General features: G+C 40.5%; 2 protein-coding genes across 9 annotated transcripts in view; both read right to left on the bottom strand.

Annotated features, from left to right (window-relative positions):
• The window catches only part of MND1 (meiotic nuclear divisions 1), a 48,373-nt gene extending 47,367 nt beyond the window's left edge, over positions 1–1,006 (bottom strand). The window contains exon 1 of one of the 2 annotated variants that reach the window (XM_084883975.1): positions 965–1,006. In XM_084883975.1, the coding sequence (XP_084740101.1) occupies positions 965–967 (3 nt within the window). In that variant the 5' untranslated portion in view covers positions 968–1,006. Of the gene's footprint in view, positions 1–224; positions 339–964 lie in introns of those variants that run through there. The other variant, XM_084883974.1, reaches the window with a different exon arrangement.
• Positions 1,007–1,601: 595 nt separating this feature from the next.
• TRIM2 (tripartite motif containing 2) overlaps positions 1,602–24,300 on the bottom strand; it is a 121,103-nt gene continuing 98,404 nt past the window's right edge. For all 7 annotated transcript variants that reach the window (XM_084883961.1, XM_084883957.1, XM_084883959.1 and 4 more), the window contains exons 7-12: positions 16,615–16,718; positions 16,201–16,368; positions 12,929–13,097; positions 11,543–11,613; positions 8,681–8,821; positions 1,602–6,053 (exon numbers count right to left, since the gene is read on the bottom strand). In XM_084883961.1, the coding sequence (XP_084740087.1) occupies positions 5,901–6,053; positions 8,681–8,821; positions 11,543–11,613; positions 12,929–13,097; positions 16,201–16,368; positions 16,615–16,718 (806 nt within the window). In that variant the 3' untranslated portion in view covers positions 1,602–5,900. The remainder of the gene's footprint in view (positions 6,054–8,680; positions 8,822–11,542; positions 11,614–12,928; positions 13,098–16,200; positions 16,369–16,614; positions 16,719–24,300) is intronic.

The raw sequence follows: 24,300 nt of genomic DNA, 5'->3' as shown, positions 1-24,300 counted from the left end.
CAACAGAAGCAGAAAAAAAAAAAAAAAAAAAAGCCAGCATGAAGCTTTGAAGATTTATGACAATGACTTGACCACAAAGACATTAAGCTCGCAGAGGGAGGATCTGGACCCTCCCAGGTGCGTCCCCGACACAGCGGCCAGCTCCCCGCCCACCAGCTGTCCGCGGGCCCCACAGGGAGATGCGTGCCCTTTGCAAGAAAACAACTTATTTTCAGACAATTCACCGGAAGTGAGGATTCCCCTGGGTTGCTTAGGAAATGGACAGCCATTCGGAAACGTCCTCTAACCCGTGGCGATGCCTAAGACCACTCCATCCATGGCCAAGGATAAGGTGACGAGGCGTCCCGATTTTGAACAGTTTGTCCCGCGTCGTTTTAAAGAAGTCCCGATTTTTGATCCAAAAATCACGCTTTAAAAACGCCGCGGGACGCGGAACAAATTGTTCAAAAGCGGGGCGTCTGGTCACCTTAGTCATGGAGCGGGGGAGGCATCGGGGCCCAGGGCGTCCCGCCCGGGCTCGTGCTCTCTCTCCGGGGCTGCGCTTGGGGGGCGGCCGTCGGGGAGCAGGGGCGCCGGCTGGGAAATGACTCGGGGTCCCCGGACAGAGGGCAGGGTTTGCAAGGTTCAGGTTCCGCTCCCGAACATGCCGGGGTCTCACCGCCCCCGCCCGGGAGACAGCCGCCATCCTCGGGGTGCAGCGGAGGAGGGTGCAGCTGGGAGAGGTGCAGGGGGGGGAGAGGGGTCCCCGCGCTGCGCTCCGGCTGCGGCTCGGGCGGCGGAGGCAGGTGGGCGGCGTGCGCCCTGGGCCGCGTCGGGCCGGAAAGGGCGGGGGGAACCGGGGTGTGGACCAGGCGGCCCCCCGGCGTGAGGCCCAGGGCGGAGCCCCCACCCCGAAGCCCATCGGGGCCTCCTGCAGCCGGAGACTGGGGGGGAAGGGGACCCCGGCGCCAACCTCAGTTCTTACCATGGCGCAGCCGAGCGTCTTCCGGGGGCGAGGGGCGGGGCACGCCCGGGAGGGTTTGATTTTGGCGCCAACCCCACCCCGGGGGCGGGGCGACGGGGTGACGGGGGGAAGCGGTGGGAGGGACCGACCTTGGCCCCGAAGGCGCGCAGCGACCCCTGGCGGCCGGGGGGCGGGGGCGGAAGAACATTCTCACTAGTTCAGTGTTTCCCAAACTTCTCTCATGATGAGAATCACCTGGTGGTGGAGTTAAAATACAGATTCCTGAATCCCAACTAAGAAGTGCTAAACTAGAATTTTTTGGAACATATAGGTAACTAGTGCTCTAAGCTTAGAAGTCCCAACTAAGAAGTGCTAAAGTAGAATTTTTGGGAACATATAGAGCACTAGTTAAGTATACAATTTTACCTATATGTTCCCAAAAATTCTAGTTTAGCACTTCTTAGTTGGGATTCAGGAATCTGTATTTTAACAACTCCACCAGGTGACTCTCATCATGAGAGAAGTTTGGGAAACACTGCACTAATGGAAGGTGTTTGAGGGATGGCTAACCTTCCACAAATTCTACAATACAACATTCCTTCATTGCCCTGCCTTAGAGAAGAGACTATGTGAAATAAGCAAACATCCACCCTGGAAATGGAGAAAACAAGCTTTATTATAATGATTTGAGATTTTTCTTTTTGTGCATGGTAAAGATAATACGCATGAATCTTGTTTCTCCTTATGTTTCAAGACAGAATTAAAGTTTTATTGTACACTAAAAGCATCCAAAATACTGTGGTACGTATGCAGCTACGAACATACAAACACTTCGATGTACAGCGTTTATTCTTTTCTTTAAATAGGCAGTCAGCATTTTGATTCATAAAAGAACAAATGAGAATACATCCAACAGAATCAATGTCAGAGAGCGCGAGGCTCGGTGTTCTATACATAGGACGGGTGAAACAGGCCTATACAGGTGGAATGTACAAAATTTTAAACGAAAAGAAAACGGGAAGCAAAAAAAAATCTGTTTACTTATACATAGGACTGAAAAGCTAGACTTGAGAACGATATAAAGAATTCCATTACAAGAATACACTCTGGTTGATGACAAAACATTCCGAGTCAACAAAGCAAAAGCATTGAGTTTAAGGCTGTGCTGCTTTCAAGGTTCATGGAAATGCTGTACATTCATTGGAACAACATAGCCAGCTTATCAATCGGTTTTAGAATAGTAATAGCTTTCATACGTTCTCCACAAACCAACCACACGATCACTGCCACACAATTCATCTTGGGAAAGTTTAAGATTAACACCATGATTTGTAGCTTACTGTCATTTAAAACAAACAAAAAAATTATTTATTTATACCAAACAAATCTTTAATGGGCACTTAGTTCCTTTATGGCAATACTAGATTTCTAGTTATCAAAAATATTAAAGTAATTGTAAATTTTAAAACCCTGCAACGTTTACAGAATGCAACAGTATTACAACTTAGATAATGTTTGCAGCAAGTAGCTTTTAGTTTTACCCTACCTGGAAATGTCTTTTTAAAAATTATTGAACTAAAAATACTCCCTCCTTTTCACAAGCTGGTGAATAGAGAGGATCCTGTAGAGTCCAAAGGTACAAAAAGATTTTTTTTTCCCCATTTGAAGCAATCTACAGATGACCTGATGTTTATTTGGCATTCCCTCCAATGAACTCAGTAGGCACTGCCAAAGCATGCATGCGAACCCCTTAATGTTAAGGATCCATAGTCACTTGCTAGTGTACCGTTATTCCAGTTAATCCCATGTGAGGACATACCCTGTATATTTAGTGTAGAAGCAAGTGTGTTCTAGTTTCATGGGCCTGTAGTATTTACTTGCCTCAAATCTAGTCAAGAAACAAATGAAAATAAGGAAACTTGGGGACTTGCTTAAGTTACTTGAGATGAAATAGTTTGATCAAAATACTAAGTACCATTAAAAAATGGCAAAGTCCTAAAGGCTTTTTATTCATGTGTTTCTGAATGGTCAAGTGATCTTTACCACCCGTGTCCAGCAGGGGAGGTCTGCACTGGGAAGAGATGCATTGTCACTGACCTTTACATTCTGACTGGCAATATTTGACCATAGTGCCCGGGGGGAAATTTGAATGGATAATTTTTCAGTGCTACGTATCATGAATGTATGACAGGTTCTGTACACTTAACAAAGAGAAATCAAGCAATAATGGTAGCCCAGAAGAAAGTCACTTACTTTAAATATCCTTCTCAGTTTACCAGAAACCATTTTCCATAGAATGTGACAAAATTTCACTTAAATCTTGTCTATTTGTATCTTAGCAGCACTTTGCCCCCAAAAGATGCTTACCAAGAAATACAGTAAATGCACATATGTATCCAAATGTGAAATGTTATTTATATTTTAACATATATGATTACATATTTTTTTGGGGGGAAATATAGTGTTTCCTGGAGTGCATGTGTTTTAGTAGCAGATAAACAGGTCTGAATCAAAGTACCTTTTCTTTCATTCCAGTTTGTGCCAATATTAATATGTAAAAAAAAAAAAAATTAGCTTTGTCTTCAATCTACTAATTGAGATATCCAGCATTATACTGTATGATAGCTGCTTAATTTCTAAATTCACACATATAATTTAAATGTTGTGCAAAAAAGAAAAAAAAAAACAACTTTAAGTAAACTAGTCTTAATATCAATAGCCTGTGACAGAATCTAAATAGGAAGCCATTTTTTACTTGTGGAAATAAACTAAAATGAATTTCACCAATTTTTTAAAGTTTTCTTTTAAATAATCTAGGAGCTATTAGAAGTCTAGCTTATCGTTTAGGCAGAATATTAATAAAGAGCAAAATGAAATTCCCTCCCTAGAGTGTAAGTTCCAAGGGGGCAGGAATTTTGTCTGTTTCCTCCATCACTAAGTCCCCAGTGCCAAGAACAGCCTGGCTCCTAGTAGGCACTCATTAAATATGAATATTTAAATTCAAAGACTTTTCCCACTCATGTTAGGAAACAGTGTCTTAACATTCTAAAAATTTTACTGAACTGTATACTTTTATCAAAATCTCAATATTTTGAAAACTCTACCTAACTAAAGATGTACTAAATCTAAGTGTAAATCTTTCTGAAAAAAAAATTTTCCAGAGGTTGATTTGGGCATAAATTTGATAGACAACTGGAAGTATCTAGATTTTCCTTCTAAATTAAAAAAAAAAAATCCTAGATGAAAAGGGCTGAATTATAAATTAAAAAGCAATAAACATCACATTCATATAATTATACATATGGGAAATGCTTTCTTATAGTACAGCTCTAAGGTGCTTTCAGTGAAGAAGATCCCAAAGTCATCATCGAAAATGCCAAACATGACATCCTATTTGGTAGAACTGAGTAGAAAACTAAACAGTGAAAATAAACCACATCTTTACAGTGCCAATGACAGATTAATGGGCCAACTAAATTCTTCTTACTCTTTCTCAAAATGCATTTATAGCTCATCTACATGTAATTCAAGTTTAACTTTTCTCTGTTGACCTGTTTTTGTTTGTTTGTGTTGGTTTTTTTTTTGAAAGACCAGAAGGTCATTTTCTGATGCAAAGTCAGCCGATACCATCATTCCTGGGAAATGGCAAAGATGAAATCTGCTTTGGGGCTTGTTCTACTAGGACAGGACGGCCTGAAGCTGCTCCGTAAAGGAATGTGCTGAAGAAAGGCTGGACGATGCTTTCTGTCTTTCAGAGTGCTGCCTATTTCAATACACCAAAGATTCAGCTATTTATAGAGATATATATGATACATTCTACCTTACCCTAATCATGTATACATAGTCCTTTAATGCCTCTACTATTCATTAGACAATGATAAATAACCATAACATGTCCTTACCTGTAACGCTTTCACAACTTTGGTAACACTTGCTCTCTAAGGGGGAACCGTTACTCAGTCACATGCCTTTGGTTGACACCATCGTCCTCCGAAGGGCTACTTATGGCTCTCTGTCCTAGGATACTGGTGTCCTACTACATGTGCTGACATTTTGCAGGAGGTAAAGCTTTCGCTTTCATGAAGTGGAAGAGGAGAGACACAGGTGAGAACATGGCACATAAAACGTAACTTCTTCTTGATTACATCCAGTGCATTGATCTGGAGTTGGGCTGTTTGTTTACCAACAGGTAGCATTACTATTATCATATGCTTTCCAAAGCATTGAGAGTTTCAGGTTTCAGAGTCCCTGGAAAAAATGTACTTAGCTTTTCGAGACAAAGGTGATTAGGAGAGAGAAGGTGAAAAGAACCCAAAAATGGATCTTTGATCTAACCCAGGAAGGATAGAAAGTTTGCATTTATTTTTAAGTGCTCAACTCAGAGGCTTGCTAATCCCAGGTGAGAGGATTTTTGCAAGACGGTCTTATTTTTTTTTTTTAAGTAATTTATATGTAGTTATTGATAGCCCAAAAAATGTCACAAGAGTCATACCAAGTGTAAAAGTGAGGTTAGAAGGTCCCCCAGGTCTTGTGACCGAGGTTAAAGGGTATAACTACAACAGACTTTGTTTTTGTTTTGTTTTTGTCTTGTTTTTGGAAGCTCTGTGCAAAGGCTGCCATTCACAGGCTTAACAAATACCTTTAGATCTCCCAGGTATTTTTTTAATGCTTACTTGATTTGCACAATTGGTTACACTACATACATCCCTGTCCTATAAGCCATAGTTCACAGGTGTAAAACTTTGCAGTGTCTATAGTTCCTTTTTAACCCTAAAGGTCAATGACAGAAATCAAATACGCAGTTTTTAAGGAAATTGTTACATTCAGAAATAACCTTGGAAAGTTCACCAATGATTCCTTCTAGCATGAAAAGTCTAGTATAATCTGGTCCCGCGGCGAGAAATCCATTCCAGTTTATAGTGCAAGACCTTTGCAAGGGGCTGCCGGCCGCCCACCATTACTGTAAGTACCGGTAGACCTTGAAACAGTGGTTCCCAGAGTCTGCAACCACAACGTGGCCATCTGAGGTCAGGGCCAGGCCTTGGGGACCGTAGAGTGGGTCAGCGGATGTGTTAATGTAGGACAGAAACGATCCACTTCCATCAAAAACCTATCAAAAATGGAGTGTTACGGGAAAAGTTTTAGTAATATGATGAGAAATAGTTTACGAATGTTTGTAAAAGCATGTGTATCTAGGTTTGTTTAGGTCACTATCGAACATACAATACCTCTCTCCTCCACTTACCTTGCTTTTTCTCCTCGCACTCTCTAAGTGTCACTGACAAAGAACATGCCATTAGCCACCAGATCATACTTTTATTCCTACAGCGGTCAGATTGGAGGGGAATGCCCTAGATCAGCGGTTGCCAACCGGTGGTCCATGGACCACTGGTGGTCCAGGAGGTCTGAAGGTTGGCAACTGCTGCCCTGGGTGGTGCTTAAAAAATGAATCTTTAAACATTTGGTAACATTCTCAAGTGAAACCATCTGAGTCTGGAGGTTAATTTTGGGGAGTTTTAAAATTATGAACTAAATTTCCTTAATCATTATAAGGTTATTCAAATCATTTATTTATACAAAGTGGAGTTTGTACTTTTTGAGGAGTTGGTTCATTTCATCCACATTGTCTAATGGATGCATGTGGAGTTGTTCATAGAATCTCCTTATTATCCTTTTGAAGTCAGCAGAGTCTATAGGATATTAGTATTTTGTGTCTTTTCTCCCTTTCTTTGTCAGTCTTGCTAGAGACTTGTCAATTCTATTGATCATTCCAAAGAACCAACTTTATTGTTTCCCTATCTTGAATTTCATCGATCTGATCCTATCTTCACTGTTTCCTTCCTTCAGCTTGCTTTCAGTTTGCTTTCCTCCTTTCTAGCTTTTCGAGGGGGGAGCTTAGATGATGGATTTTCAACTTTTCCTCTTTGCTAATGTAAGCATTTATGCTATTAATTTCCCTCTCAGGTATAGTGGTGGTTTCCAGGGCTGGGGGGTGAGGGAAATGGGGAGAAGTTGGTCAAAGGGTACAAACTTCCAGTTAGAAGATGAGTGAGTTCTGGGTATTTAATGCACAGGATGGCAATAGCAGTCAATACTGTATTATGCACTTGAAAGCATCCAAGAGAGAAGACCTAAATGTTCTCACCACACACACACACAAAAAAAAAGTAATTATGCAGATTCTGCTGTAATAACCTGGCTATTATTATTAACAGGAAAGGAGTAAAGGGAGGACTAAATAATATAGCATTCCATTTATACAGCTTTGCTAATTTAACACTCTCCGAGTGTATTCCCTACTGACCGCTGGGGGAGGGGCTGGGCAAAGGCAGTTTATACACATGCCCAATAAGGTCTGAGTGACATGGGAAAGTGCTTACCTGTCTGTCAATCATACCTGGGGACAAGTAATTGGCCAGAATGGGCATGGCCACTGCAAGGATTTGACACTGAATATTTAAACTTCTGAACAAAGAGAGTTCTCTCCTTTCGGCTCTTGGCTCTTGGCCTCTCCCTTGCTACCTGCACCTGAGCCCTGTGGCAGGGGGCGTGCTCCCCTGCATTTGTCCATGTGGCCCGCCGCCATGTGGACTCCACAGAATGGACTAATGGACCTCAATTAGCCTGAATGTTGAACTGGACTCGGATGCAGCATGGAAAGGAAGCTCCGGGCATGGCTTTGCTGCACCCACAGCTGCTCCTCTCTCAGGACTGGTTTGAGGGGAATGGGACACTGGAAACTGAGAACTATTTCTCTAAACAAAGTCTCCTACCACACCTCATTCTCTCACGGGGAATTCCGAAAGCACTATTTCAGCGGTACCCCAAGAACCCCACCAGCAACGGAGGAATCCCATTCGTGTACTCCTCCAATAGCAATGTGACTGTGACGTGATGATGTTATGTAACGCTATGGTGGCAATCATTTTACAATATATAAGAGTATTAAATCAACACATTGTACACTAGCTAACACAGTGTGATATGTCAATCTCAACAAAGCTTGGGTTCGGGAAATCTCCCTTTCGGCACTGTTTTAGCTGCATGCCACAAAATACGACAGGCTGTATTTGCATTTTCATTCAGTCAATATATTTTAAATTTTTCCTTAAGACTTCCTCTTTGGCTCAGGTTACTTAGCAAAACATGAAACAAAATATGTGATATTATGAAAGAAAACAATCATATTAAAATATAAAAATATTGTGAAAATTTTAATTAGAGTAATATGTGTGCTTTTTAAACTAATATATTAAATAACAAGAAATAGTGATGGGCCTACTAATAACTATAATTTTGAATGAGCATAAATGATCATTGGAGATGTCTGCAACTGTAACATGAAAATTTTTGTGATTTCTCTTGGTGACAAAGTTATAGATATTAAAAAAAAGAATGTGATTTTGCCTATATCCATCATGAAAGTAAATGATGGTTTTTAATTAGAAGTTAGTAAAAACAAAAATATAATATTTTTGTTCGAATGACCTCATGAATTTTACCCACAAACCCTTTGGAATAGGTGTTAAAAACACCTGACTTAGAGGGTTTCACTCTGGTAATATGTTGACATTTTTCGTCTCCACCTTCCTTAGTCTGGCACTTCTTATGAGATTATCTATGGTCTTATGACCTAACCCATGAGAATGAAAAACATTAAGGTCTAGGGACAGTTAATTCTTCACTTTTTAACAAATACCAATCACTCAACACAGATAAATTAGCACTTTAATCTACCTGGATCCTGCTGTTGCCCCAGTCGGCTACAATGATGTTTCCGTTTGAATCCACAGCTACTCCTGTTGGAGCATTAAACTGTCCATTTCCTTCTCCATTTGAGCCAAACTTCAACATGAATTCTCCTTCCTGATTAAACACCTGTATAAATATTTTAAAATTATTTCAATTCAAATGAAAATAGCTGAGTCAATATTATGGATTTTAAAATATCTGTCTGAGCAGGTTATTTATAACAAGACCTATAATTTAAGACATTCTTTTTTTTAGACATTCTTTTAAAAAAAAAAAATCTACAAACTAGGTTCTCACCGTACTTGTGGTTTCCCAATTTACTCTATAAATCTGATTTAGCATTTGTTAAATTAGTTCTTTTTTCTAGCTTTTATCTGGTTATTAATACTTAAATGAAAAATGCCTCATTATAAATTATAAAATATATACAAACATAAGGTAGTATGAGAAAGTAGAGCTGTAATTGTCAACAATATTATTCTTTCTGCCTTTAAATAAATAGCTAAATTTTAAGAATAAGCAATGTATTTCTGACAGGATAGATGATGATTCAAAGTTGCGTCAGAAAGTATGAGGTTTTTGTTAGGCCATATGCTTAGAATTTATTACCATTTTATTAAGTCAACATAGCAAGAAAGAATAGGCTGGATTTCACAATTATAACAGGGAAATTGTGTGTGTGTGTGTGTGTGTGTGTGTGTGTGTGTGTGTGAGAGAGAGAGAGAGAGAGAGAGAGAGGGAGGGAGGGAGAGAGAGAGAGAGAGAGAGAGAGAGAGAGAGAGAGAGAGAGAACAGAAGGTGAGTAATAAAATAAGGGCTTTTTAATATTTTTTTTCAGAATATCTTTTAGCTAAAATAGAGAGTTTATATGACCCTGAGACTGCTGAGAGAAGGGAGGCTGACAGAATTGGGAACTAAACAGAACTCTTAAGCAAATTCTCTAATCTGATATGGGCAAGTAATGGGTTGATGCATTTAATTAAACGTTCTTATTATTTGAGTGTGGATATATATGTATCAAATACAGATTACTGAGTTTGAGAGAATAAGTGTTAATGATAAGACTATATAAGCATAATTTTATCTTGATGATTCAGAAGATACTTAATGGTTTTGAAATGTCTCCAGGATATTATTTTAAGTTTCATTATTACGCAGTCTACCAGTGTGGAAATACTCAGTAAAAATCCAAAGGTATTACCTCCAAGGCACCAAGAGAGTAAGGGTTCCTGAGATGTGAAATTGGAAGTTCACTACATCTAAACACAGATCTAATCTGAGGAAGGTCTCAGGACCTCTTAGAGATTCTCTTATCACCATCTCTGTGACCAAGAAATGGCTCTCTTTTACTTACCTACCTCGAGAAAGTGAGATACTGTCATCTCTAAAGTCTAAACTTACTTTAAAATTTGGAAAAGAAAAAAAAAAAAGTCTTGACCACTTCCTGAATTAATTGCTTGCCAAGTAAGCAAGTTACCTCTTTGGTTCTTTGCAAAGGACACAGACAAGAACTAGCTTTTACCAAGATACCATGTTTTAAAAACCTCTCCTGACTCTTTCAACTCCTTTCACATAAAGCATTCCAGCTTAAGAGACCAATGGAAGTGTTAGAATGCTCATAAGAACACAACTTATTATTCTCTGATCTGTCTCTTAGGTCCTACAAATAACCTTTTGTTGGTCTGTTTGCATTGACTCTGAGTCAGTATGTTTTCCTTGGTGTGCTTCAAATGGCTTAGGTGCTTTTGCTTTGTCTTGGAATGATGGAGAATGCTAAATCTAGTCTTACCTGTTTTGCCACAGAAAGAAAATATATAATGAAAATAGGTAAAGAATGAACCAGACCACTTGTTAGCCGTGACTTATAGGTATTATAATTTTTATATTTATCAAGAGATGTGACCCGAATCCAGAGCTTTTGCTAATGGCTCTGTGTTATATGGAAAACAAACAAAAAATTCTAGCTATCCATAAAAGCTAAGGGCAACGGCTATCAAAGAGAAGAGAAGAAAAAAAAAAGAGAGAGAGACCAGGCCCGACTGACCAGTATGGCTCAGGGGTTAAGTGTGGACCTATGAACCAGGAGGTCACAGTTTGATTCCCAGTCAGGGTACATGCTCAGGTTATGGGCTCAATCCTCAGTGGGGGGCGTGCAGGAAGCAGCCAATCAATGATACTTTCTCATCATTGATGTTTCCATCTCTTTCTCCCTCTCCCCTCCTCTCTGAAATCAATAAAACCATATTAAAGAAGAAGAAGAAGAAAAAGGAGGAGGAAGAGAAAGAAGAAAGAAGAGGAAAGAGGTACTATATTATTTGGGGAACAGGAGTGGGCAATGTTTTCTTTGGAACATCAGTTGTGTGAAAACATTCTAAGAAGTATGAAATACGCTATATGAATGAATGCTAAGGCTATTTCCCTCTCCAAATTTTTTGTTGTCGCAGAGTTCTAATATCTAATTTTGTTTGAAAGGCCTTATGATGCAGAAAATCGATAAAGTGGTTTTGTTTCAATTATTAAATAGCAATGAAATATTAAGTTTCAGAAAGTTCTGCCTCTTGAAGTTCAAGCAATTGCTTTTTTCCAATTTAATTTCCAAGTTGTCTCCATGTACATAATTTCAAATTAAGAAACTTATTGCCACCATATTTTGTTCAATTTTCTGTCTCTCCAAAGTGTGTATGTTTAAATTAAAACCTGCATCTTTAAGGAGAAGCAAAAATCTGCTCTTCTAGGTTAACTCCTTTAGGTCCTTTGTATATATGTGAACATTACATTGTTTTCTCCCAAACGGGTTTCTCAATCAAAGCAGTTGAAAGGTAACAATAATTGATGTGTTTATAGTACCTTGACAGAATGGTTATGGAAATCTGTAACAATAATTTCATTATTGCTATTTACAGCTGCAAAATGGGGACCTGCAATAAAGATGAAAAAAAATATGAGATGACCATAACAACAAAAATGATTATGACAACATAGCACAATATATTACTTAGTTATTTAAGAAAGAACAAAGACAGTGAGCCTCAGTCCTTGAAAGATAATTCAGCCAGACCTCTGGCTCCAGATTCTGGCTCCAGAATCTCTATCACCTTACATCTGTGACTGTCTATGCTGACTCCTTCCAGATCCAGCTAAGAGTTCCAGTAGCCCTAACGAGAATGGATGAGCAATAAGCATCAGTATTCATTCTCCAAACCACCATCTGAATGTCACATCTGCCAGCTTGTCTGAGTATGTGCTAGTCATTTTAGGGTCTTCTGTTCCCACTGGGGAAAGGCATGGTAACTCTCAGCACGGAGGAAAAGAGACTCTAACATATAAGTTTTTTTTTTTTATAAAGTAGAGCAGACAACCCACATTTTATAATTTTAGGTGACATTCAGAATCCGGCAGAACTGGAGGCAAAGCACAAAGAAAGATTATGCAAATTAAGGTTATGAGCCAAAAACATCCTTGCAAGAAGGAAATTTAGTAAACTGCTTTCAGCCTCTTCTTGCAGACATGAGAAACTAAGTAAGTTTGTGACTGCAATGCAGTGAACCAAAGAGAGAAACTAAAGAGACTGCCGTTCCCATACGAGGCAAATGCTCTGGACACCTGCTCTGTTATAATCACCTTATAAAAAAGGTGGAAAAATTCTCATTTAGAGGCTCCTTAAATAAAGCTACAGCTAGGTGGAGACAGGAATTGCTCCACTGTTCCTAAATAGATTCTTATTTAAAAATATTTTAGCCAAAACCGGTTTGGCTCAGTGGATAGAGCATTGGCTTGTGAACTGAAAGGTCCCAGGTTCGATTCCGGTCAAGGGCATGTACTGGTTGCAGGCACATCCCCAGTAGGGGGTGTGCAGGAGGCAGCTGATGGATGTTTCTAACTCCCTATCCCTATCCCTTCCTCTCTGTAAAAAAAAAAGTAAATAAAATATATAAAACAAAAACATTTTATTGTAAAATATATATTTTATTTACTTCCAGCAGTCGTCGATTAGACTTCTGAATTGTGAAGAGCCACCAATCAAAACCACGCACGGATGACAGTTCAGCTTACTGTGGGGGACATCGGTGAGAAGCACAGAACCATGCTTTTTGCTTAGATTTCATCCCCAGTATCTTTCCATAAGCCAGAAAACACACTGGGGGTGAGGCGTCTTCAACATGCTCCATCATCATGCAAATGTGAGCAGAAGAGGCATAAAAAAGGGGGTGTACATATTACCATCGAGTGTACCTGCAAACTGTCTGTCCCCATTTCCTCGGCTACCAAACCTGGTGACTATTTTCCCGTTTGGCTGGAAGATGAACACGCAGCACGCCTTGTTATCCACCACGATGATGTGCCCGTTGCGGTCCACAGAAACGCCTTTGGGCCCCATCAGCTTTCCCGATCCGATTTTTGTCTGTCAGAAGCAAGTACAGCAGAGAAGATTAAGACACTACACGGAACACAAAGGCAGACATCTTTCCTGGTAAACCTTCACTTGAATGTTCAAGCAGCAGACCCAGGGACTCATGTCACAATGATCTCTGTCCTGGAAAGTTGTCTTTGTCACATCTTTTATCTGCGATTGATATTTACTTGAAATCCTTGTTTCCACTGAAAACTTTCTGGAATCGCCTTAACTGGGGGGGGTCACAGTTCGCTTCTAAAGAGGCAGTGTGGCAACCTGGCCAGTTTGGCCTATTTTACAAGTTTCACCTTAAACTCAACCAATGTAAAAAGCAAATTTATCTTCTTCATTTCCACCATTAAAAAAATGAAAAGAAACCCCAGTGTAGCACTTCCTGCTTTTCTAATTCCTTTGATACCACAGTTCATCCAGTTAAGCAGGATCAAAATTTCACAGCAAAATTCATTCATTCTTTCATCAGTTTGAACCTCGGTTTTCTTATCTATAAAATGGCAACTATGTTATTTACTTCCTGGGTCATGCAGATTCTGAAGGATAAAGGACAATGTCAACCCCAGCATATGGCATCAGGGTATTCTCCTTCTCCCTCACCCTACTCAGCTGGTATCATAGCTGACCCCCAGGATGACCTTCTTTCCTAACAGTGACACGGAGATATGGGCAAAAAAAGAGTATGAAAAGAAGGATGGGGTTTAGACTTTGTATAATTTTTAGTTCTTGGAAGTTTATAAACGACTGAGATTCAGAACTGAGATGTTTAGAACAAAGACATGTATTTACCTAGGAAGGAAACAATGTCATTCTGGAAAGGGAATGTCGTATAAATTTGATTCTGATTCTGCATCTAGCCCAAAGATCAAAGACATTATCACAAAATAGCTTACAAAGAAATTGTGTACTTTCTTTCATGCATGAATAGAAGATATGTCTGTAGAGATCAAGAGAAGACTGTTTATTAAAACAAGAATATTATTAGTATCTAAAGTTATGAACACTAGTTATTATTTAGAATGACCCAGGCATATAATAATACCAAGTGGATGATAATTTTGTAACTTAAAAACAGAAAATAAAGGATTACTGCCACACTATCATGTAGTTAAGAACTAGTTAGTGCCTCTCTAAAAGAAAAATACTTAAATGTTGAACCAAAACCTCTTTTCCTTCAACTTCCCTTCAATCCTAGGTTAGCTGTATTAGAGTCGACCAAGTGAAATAAGAATGATAGCATTTGACCTGACAATGTAAGCAGAATAGTAAGTAAGTAAAGATGTTTTGGATCTATCATAAACAAAAGAGGTTGGGAATGGTATGCTAAAACGACATCATGTCCATTCCCAAATCCTCTAGGGGGCATGAGTGTTCTTCAGTGTTTATTCTAATTATTATCAACGGTATTCCAACCATGAGAATCCAGTTCTTCCAGGAGAGTGTCTATTACATATAGAATATTCAACCACTGAGTAAAAAATGTTTAATTCAAGAAATAATTATCTCTTCTGTTTTAATGTTTTAATATAGTAGATTGTAAAATATCCTAATAGATACAAAACTCCTATTTCAATACCTAACTTAGTGTATTTAATTCTGAAATTAAAAAGACAGTTTATGGATTTGTTTGAGTATGAAACAAAAACTATGGGTTGTCTCCAAACTAGATAGATATTTTCAAGAGGTCACTGAATAGCTTTTATTCTATTGTCATATTTGGGTATGGCATACTGCAAATACAGTTATGAAAACACAAAAGAAAAGAAGTTAGAGATATAGAAAGGCAAGAGACCTTCCTGTGTACATGGCCATCATACAAAGGCATTACATTACTAATGGAGCAAAAAAAAAAAAAAAAATCAAGGGCAATGGAAGACTTCTGTGCAATATGATAGAATTAAAACAATAGCTTTTAATTTTCCTAGGTTGGAAAGATGCTGCCCCACACAAATGGAGGCTCCAATCTGAAGATGCATAATTATGTAACCTATTTAATAAAAATGCTATGACTGTAGTGATCTAACAACTTTAAAAAGGGAAATATAAGTTTCTCCAATGGAGACCAGTGGGTGAACGTTGGCAGCTTCAGGATTCAGCTGGATTATGAAAAGCACCAGCTCTGAACCCTTAGATGAGGAAGGGATGGCCACCAGGGGCTGGCATGAGGCCATGAGACCCAAATCATGGCCAACTGAGCAGACTTCAGGATTCGGACAAGGTTCCTAAAAGCATCAGTGAGAATTGCTCTTTTGATGCCTATTTCATATGAGACACATATAAGATCCAGAAATAAAATCTCATGTAACCCTTACCCAAATCCCAAATGCAAAATGGAAGTGTGAGGCGATCAAGGCTCAAGGAAGTTACATGATTGGCCATGAATAGCGCGGAAAACGAGCTGGGTGACCATACTCTTTGATGGCACCTTAGGGGAGAGAATCCTGTTATCAGCAGAGCTCTTTAAGGTGACTTGCCGAAGAAACAGATGCCAGGAACAGATTATGTTAAATTATGGGATGCCTCAAAGGGCAGCTCAATTTGTATTTTCTCCATGAAGCCAGCCTTCCTTTTCTTTTCTTTCCAGTTCTTATATTCTATACTTTAACACTCTATTTGTAGATTGTACCAAGCATTGTATGTCTGAATAAAGGCTGACAGGATTTTTTTATTTTGTAATTTCTTGTGTATTGGTCTCTTTTTCTTGTGTATGGAGCTCGTATATTTCTAAAAGGTAGGGACAGTGTCTTACAATTGTTTCTCACATCTACCTTTCACAGGTCTGGGAAAGTAGAAGGCACTTCATCAATGACAATGTGTAAGTTATTTTGAAAAATATAAATTGCCTCTTACTACCCATTAAACCTAGTTTATAAACTGCTTTATAAAATGAAGCCATTTGTAGGATCCATAAAAGTAGATTTATGACAATATCATTGTTACTCATACTTCATAAAACTTAGATGTAAAACAGTCAAGATGTCTTTGTATATGAAGAACTATTGGATACTTCATTGGATCTCAGAAAGGAAAAAGACAATTTCATTTTATATTTCCCATTCCTTCTCTCTACTGTTAATGGTTAATCAGTAGTGAATCTCACCTTGAACTTCCCATCTGAAGAGAAAATGCTAACCCATTTGTTATCATAATCTGCAATAATGATGTCCCCGCTGGGATGCACAGCCACGCCTGTGGGCCGCTGCAGCTGCCCAGGGGAGCGTCCTCGTATGCCAAAGCGACTTTTGAATTGGCCGTCGTTGGAGAATATCTGTAAAACAAATCACAGTCATGGGGTGAGAATTCGCACAGAAGTGAGTGAAGCAGAAACAGGCCAGGAACTCTGTCATCTGCACTGCAGGACAGAACTTGCAAGTTCCATTTGAAGAGAAGTCTATGCACACATTGTAAGCTTCCCTTGTATTGTACCAAGTACCTCAAGTCTTAAGAAGAAAAATATATAACTGTACCTATTTTACCCCACCAGGGGTCAAAGGTAAACAATCAGAGTCTGTACCTGCACACATTGGTTGTTACTGTCTGCAATTAATATCTTCCCACTGGTAGACGCAGCTACCCCTTGGAGATTTGTAAACTCTCCTTTATTTCTTCCTTTGGTGCCTAAAAATAAACGATAAAATAACATAAATTAAGCAACAGAGAATTAGATTTCTCAGTTACAGCAAGAGAATACTTCAGGTGTCCATAGGTAATCTGAGAATGCGTTATTTGTAAATTATATTTTTTTTAAAAAAAGAAAAAAATTCCTCTCCCCATGACCTAATCCATGGTCTAAACCTCTCTTTCAGACCAATCAAATCTTCACAAAATCTTCTTTTAGGCCAATGCCAATCTTCTCTTATGAAGTTGTAGTTTATGATTAAAATAGTTTTACTAGTAGGTTCCATAAAGACAAAAATAAAAACTAACATTGTAATTGAGGACATGCAATAGGAGAGAGCCTTATTTAGAGCTCTGCCCAAACCCCACCCTCTCACTCAGCAGCTCTTAGGAGAAACCTAGACATTTGACTTTCAGTGCTTTCTTGCATGCACCTCTACTGGGGATAGAGCCCACAACCCAGGCATGTACCCTGACTAGTAATCCAACTGGCAATCTCTTGGTACCTGGGTTGACACTTAACCACTGAGCCACACCGGCCAGGCTAACAGTCTTTTTAAATGGTGTGTTGGTGCCTGCCGATGGGGGCAGGGTAAGGGGTTATCCTTGAAAGAGGTATGTGCCAACATGGTACTATTTTTTTTAAAAAATATATTTTATATTGATTTCAGAGAGAGAGAGTTAGAAACATCATTGATGAGAGACAATAATTGATGGGCTGCCTCCTGCACACTCCTTAATGGGGATTGAACCCACGATCTGGGCATATGCCCTTGACTGGAATTGAACCCGGATCCTTCAGTCCCCTGACTGATGCTCTATCCACTGGGCAAAACCAGCTAGGGCTAGTACTAGTTTTCATTAATTCCCTCTGATAGCTCAATAACAGATGGTTAATGATACAGGAAAACTGAAGGACTAAGACAAGAAACAACTATTCTAAAATGCTCAGTTTAAAAGGTAGTAGGTGTAAGGGCAGGGTCTGTCAAGAATAAAGACTTAACTTATCAAAAATTTTGATAAACATTGCCGAAACAGGTTTGGCTCAGCGGTAGAGCGTCCGTCTGCGGACTGAAAGGTCCCAGGTTTGATTCCGGTCAGGGGCATGTACGTTGGTTGCGGGCACATCCCGGTAGGGGGTGTGCAAGAGGCAGCTGGTCGATGATTCTCTCTCATCGACGTTTCTAGCTCTCTATCTCTCTCCCTTCGTCTCTGTAAAAAATCAATAAAATATATTTTTAAAAAAATTTTTTATAAACAGCCCTGACTGGTGTGGCTCAGTTGGTTGAGCATCACCCCATCCACCAAATAGTTGCCAGTTTGATGCCCAGGTTTTGGGCTGGGTCCCTGGTGGCGGGCGTGCAGAAGGCAGCTGATCAATGTATCTCTCTCACATCGATGTTTTCTCTCTCTCCCTCTTTTATCCTCTCTCTATAAAATGAAGGAAAACATATTAAAAAAAAAAAAAAACATATTGAAAAGAAAAGCATGGACATTAGCAAAATGAAGAACCGAGGCTCAAGTAAAGAAACACAATAAAAAAAGTAAGAGTTCTACAACTGCATTGGGATATAAACAGGCTGTTCTAGGTCCTGGTTTATGTAAAGTTGGAGTACGCATTGGTAGAGGGCAAACAAGCTGGGGTAAGAAACATTGAAAATGGGGAGAAAATAAAAAGCACCTGAACAGACTAGACGATGAACATTGGTTTACTTGTTCTCTGGTTCTGTTAGGGGACGAAACCTGCTGCTTTCCTCTCCCATTTAACCTTTTCTCCCTGCTCCTAAGGACAGACAAAGCCTACTCCGCTGAGAGAAGGCTCTGTGGGCAGCAGCAGTCGATATTTGAAAGGAAGAAAAAATGGTGAGAATTAGGAGTTAAGGGGTGCCTTATTCAGTCGAAGATATTTTTCTTCTGAAGATACAAAGGTGATGGTGGAGGAAGAAAAACACTAGCCTTTTTTTTTTTTCTCTCTTTACCTTTCGAGCCTCCGTATAAATGAAAAACTTGGGGATATATTCAGTTAGACCCCACATCACTATCATTCAGAACAAGGCAAAGAAAGACGCCGCCCAGTTTGAAATGAATGTGAGATGCTCAGTACCTGCCAATACTGGGTCATGAGAGCAATGGAACTGCCACAAAGGCCATGCTGCCAGGCCAACACTTTTTCTCCAACCTGTACTGAGCTCTAAGGGGTGTGCTGGCCCGGCTCTCACACTTGGACTCCAGTTAACTAGAGCTTGAGTCTGTTGCCCGACAGGTAAGTAAAAATCACAGGGTTGGAGGCACATACTGGTAAGTTAGTCTGCGGTTACTTATACACTTTAAAAAGAGCCACATGAAATACGTATTGCCATTTTAATTTTATAATATTTCGAAAAAATCTGCTTCCTTAAATTGCATGGCTCAGTTTACAAGTTGCTGGGGTTGCATTACTGGTAATATCGCTTGATTCTTTTGTTTGTTTGTTTGTTTTTTAGTTGTTGGTTTTATTTTATTTTAAAATATGATTTTAGAAAGAGAGGAAACATAGATCGGCTGCCTCCTGTGCGCCCCCTACTGGAGATCCAGCAACCTTTTGGTACACGGGAGGACACTGAGCCACATCTGCCAGAGCCAACCTCCTGATTCTAAGGAGCCCTTTTAGTCTTGTCAGAGCTATTGGTCAACATCTTTTTAAAACTTCCATTTGTGCTTTTCAAGCACAGCAGGATCACAGCATTACTCCTGAGGATGGATTAAAGAAAACCAGTACCATACTCTCGAGCAGGGGTGAGGAACATCTGGCCTGCAGACACAGCCTTATCATTTGGTCTGGCCCTGCCAAGGCAACCGCAGGCGGGACTCAAAATTCAATAAACCTAGGAGCTTTTTCCATAGCAACATAGCTTTTAAGTTGATAACGCTGTATGGCCTACGAATGATGTTATAAATATTCAAATGGCCGTTGGCAGAAAAAAGGTTCCCACCCTGCCCTAGAGGGACAACTAATTCCTATTTTTTATTAGCAGTTAAACTAGGAAAATCTTGATGTTGAGTAATGATGCAGAACTACAGCATATTATCATTATACTGAAAAGCCCACAGCCCAAGGGTTGATAAAGTGTCTTGAGACCAATATAAAGTAAACAAAAATCCCAGAAGTTGGAAATAATTTGGGTTAATGCTTTCCTCTTCGAGATTTTTAGTAAAGTCTATGTAGTCTGTAGAAAAATTCCCCCAAACTATAATATTATAAGTATAAATGAAAATTAGCTCTTTCATAACAAATACAAATGTAACACAAAACACAAGAAGTACTTATAAAATCTTTTTCTGCTACTTTGATGTAAAGGATTTCATTTGGCTAGTAAAGCAAGTAGCCTGAGTTTTAAAAATAATTCTAAATAACTTGGCACAATGCCATAGGAGAATTAAACTTGTTTTTCCCATAGGTTAAACTATACTCACTTCCACCCATGCCTCCAGGAAAATTATAGAAGTAAGGCAACAAGGTAACAGGACCCTGAATTGAAATAGAGGCTCAATAACTATAAGCCTCCCCCTGCCCCATGACTTAATGGGAAAATTCACATGCTAAGTTAATCAAGATACTTAGAATGGGATAAAGCAAAAGATGAAAGTGAGCCAAATATAAGGTCTAACACAGATCTTCAAGTAGGTGCTTAACAAATGTTTGTTGAGTAAGTGCCCAGATGAATTATTAATGACTGGGTAAATTACAACCCACATTAATTCATGGGAAAATGAAATGTTCCATAATACTTAAAGCACTTTCATATACTTCCTCTCCTGCTCGCCTTATAACCCCATGAGTTAACATGATAAATGGTCTCTGTCGGTCCATTTCAGAGATGCAAAATTGAAACTAGACACATCACAAAGGCAACAGAGACAGAGGGAAGACTAAAACCTGGGTTTTCCTGACCAGAAGATTAGGAGATTCACATAATACACTTTTTTTTCTTTCTGATGTGCACAGTGCTTCCTTCTAATTGGACTTTAGAATGCTAGGTTTCTGAGGTGAATGCAGATAATTACCCTTTGGGCTCACAATAACCTAATCCTTTAGATTAGGGGTGTCGAACTCAATCAGAGAAGGGGCCAAAATCTAAAATCCAGCCTAAATCGCGGGCCGAATGGTTTACTGAACAGTCATAAACTGACAATGTCATAAACTGACAGCGGAGTGCAGTGATGACAGCGCGGTGCGGGCCACATTGCAAGGCCTGGCGGGCTGGATTTGGCCCGCGGGCCTTGTGTTTGACACATGTGCTTTAGATTATTCCATTCCTTATCACATGGTATTCTCACTGTGTAACTGTCTGTCTTCCTCCCTAAAATGTGAGCTCCCCTAAGGCAGGGGTAACATCTTCCCTATTGCACCCTACAACACAGCACTGTGCCTACCTAGGACTTGGTGAATATTATTGGCATCTTTTCCCGCCTAACATGCAAGAACAGTTCCCAAGGATGAGATGCTCAAGGCGGGTGAGGGCAGGGTGCGTATAATGACCTCATGCCAAATTAGTACTGTCTCCTTCCTCCAAGGTTCCAGGGAGGGGAGGTGGTGGTTTGCAGAGAGAGGTGAGGCAGAGGAAAGGGCGTAAAATGCCCTATCTTTCTGTAAAGCTTCTGAACTCACGCTAAGTGATTTTACATTGGGGGACGGGGGGGGGGGGGGGGGGGGGGGAGAAGCTCACTGCTTTAGAGTAAAAATGAGTGCTTCGTTCATTTCCCATGCACTCACTAAGGTATGGTGTCTTCATTACATCATTTGAAACAATTCAACTGTAATTCTTTCACTCCCTCCCACATCTTCTGGCTTCCCTTTTGTTCAGCGACTTTCTTTAATAGCTGACAAAACCAGCTGGTGGCTCCTAGTCAGCAAACTCGACACTGTAGGGGAAAACAATCTCAGTGTTTCAAGGAATCACTGTCAACAGAGTTTAAGCTACTTCCCTAAACTCATTCAGGACTATTTTGCAATTCAGTATTAGAGAAACACAATAAGTCATTCACTGTGGGCATATCATTACGTTTTCAGGCGTGGGAGGTATCAAATTCCTCAACTTTGAAAAACGACAGTAGTTAAAGGACATTTCAGGTGAAGAGGAGTTATTGTGTGATTGAAAGGGCCTGAGCGTCACAGACAGCTTGGGCTCCTGTACCAGCCCGCTGAGCCTCCATTCCTTCTATGGGGAGGATAATGGATGTTGTCCCGGCAATTTAGCCCTTGAGGGGCAGGGGTTGGGGGGCTGCAGAGGAGCTCTAATTTGTAGCATTTGCCCATTTCTAGCTATAAATGCTCCCCTCCACCCCTCTGCCACTCACTGATTTAGAGCTACCAACATGAAGTCACTGAACAGAGGTGGGAGGTGGTGTGAGAACCAGGATAAGCTAACTACAAATGGTGCTGTAGTAGGCACCTTATCCTGCGGGGACATTGGGAACTGAAAGTATATTATACTTGCTAAAGATTTTAAAGAAGATGACGCAGAAGTGGGCTGTACACTGCCTGGCTCAGACAACGGCTGCTCCTTCCTCCTGCTTCCATTCCCCATCCATTCCTCCCGGAATCACAGCTCCTACCTTGGTCATTTCATTGAAACTCATGCTTTGAAGCAACTTCTCTATACATGTCATTTCCAAACTGATGTCTAGCTCTGACTTCTTTGCTGAGCTTCAAATTCCAAACTGCCGAAGGGACACTTCAGCCTGGATGGTGAAAACTAAAACACCTCTGTTCCTCTGACTTTCCCTAACTTGGTTGATATGGACAACAACAACAGTCACAGTTACAGAGTCCTTATCATGTGCCTGCACTGTTCTAAGCCTTCACATGTACCACTTTAATCCTTACCAAGTGACATATGTGTTAAGCATCCCCATGTTACAGATGAAGGAACTGAACACAGAGAGGTTAAATGATCTTTACTAAACCACATGGTCAATGAATAGAAGGCGGGGATTCAAAATGGGGCAATCAGGCTTTTGAGCTCTTTACTTACCATGTTCTTAACTCCTTAGGTTAACTATTACTTCTTTCTATACTACCGCTACGAATATGTTAATTAGTACTACCTACATTCCCTATCTTCCAAATACATACATTTTGTGTATTAATTTATTAATTTGTCACAACCCCTATTTGGTAAGGTGTGTGTGTGTGTGTGTGTGTGTGTGTGTGTGTGTGTGCTTTTTTTAATCCCCATTTTATGAAGGGAACTGAGGAACTGAGAGGTTAGGTAAGTTACCCAAGATTGCACAGATGGGAAAGTGTGGGTGTTGGGGCTGGAACCCAGGGAGGTCTAGCCTCAGAGCCCTCAGTCTTAACTGTCCCTCCCTCTACTGCCTCACACCCCTACACCACTCAAACCAAACAGTTACTCAGGGGTCTTCAAACTACGGCCCGCGGGCCACATGCGGCCCGCAGAGGAGTCTGATCCAGCCCGCCAGGTTTTTTGGGCAGTGAGCGCAGCCGAGGTGTTACAGTAGGAATTAGTAGTTCATATAGTCCGGCCCTCCAACTCTCTGAGGGACCGTGATCTGGCCCCCACTTTAAAAAGTTTAAGGAACCCTGATAGAGGCTGGATTTGGTCGTAATCCACCATGTTTATTTCATTAGTAATCTCAGACGCAGTGCTACTTGCCAGGCACTGTTCTAAGCATTTTACAAATATTTAAGGGGAGAGATCAGATCCTCCGAAAGGGTGGGAGCTAAAAATTCAAAGCCAGTAGTTGGAGGGAAATATCCCTAGGGAAACACTCAGGACAATCACAGGTAGAGATGATGATGATTGATAACAACAGTAAAATAACAGCTACCATGAACTGAGTACATACTATACAACCGGAAAGTGCCAGCCTTATTACAAGAATCCTCTCTTTCAATGCCACCACAACCTTAAGGGTTAGGTAACATTTCATCCCCTTTGTCTTACCGAGGAGGGGACCAGGTTAAGAAAGGGTAAGTCAGTTGTCCAGCTGGCAAAAAGCATCAGGGCCAGAATTGGACCCAGGTCTGAGCCTTTCTCCGCTCTGCACAGGGCCCAGGCAAGTAGACAGGGGTCCCTTGGCTGGGGGTGGGGGGATTTTGAATTTGAGACTGAGTTTATTCTTAATGCAGGAGATCAGTGGGCAGCAGCGGGTTACGTTGTTTGAGGGGATGCTAAGTAAACTCGACCAACCTTACCAAATTTTTCATTTACTTGACGCCCCACCCCCCCACACTCCACCCCCCCCCCTCCCGCCCCATGCCAGGCATTACTCTTGGAACTTAGAACAATTCTCAGAAGCAGATATTTGTACTTTCACTTGATGAACATGGAAACTGAAGCCCAGGGAAGCTGGGAGACCTGCCCAAGGTTCAAGTAACTGGCAGAACCGGAGTGGCAGACCTGGGAGGCTCCCAATCCTGTGCCCGCCTCAGCTCGCCCGCTCAGCTTTGGTGGGTGGATCAATGTCTGCACCCACACTGCACAAATGGCCAGGGAATGTACTAGACCTCCACACTCTGAGCAGACAACTGACATATCACATCACAGTCTTCACCTAATGTGCGAACACAGGATAGCTT

Source organism: Pipistrellus hanaki (genome assembly GCF_964339955.1).
Source record: "Pipistrellus hanaki genome assembly, chromosome: 5".
NCBI lineage: Eukaryota > Metazoa > Chordata > Mammalia > Chiroptera > Vespertilionidae > Pipistrellus > Pipistrellus hanaki.
The sequence above is the reverse complement of the archived record's forward strand: the minus strand, read 5'-3'. Positions and strand labels throughout refer to the sequence as shown.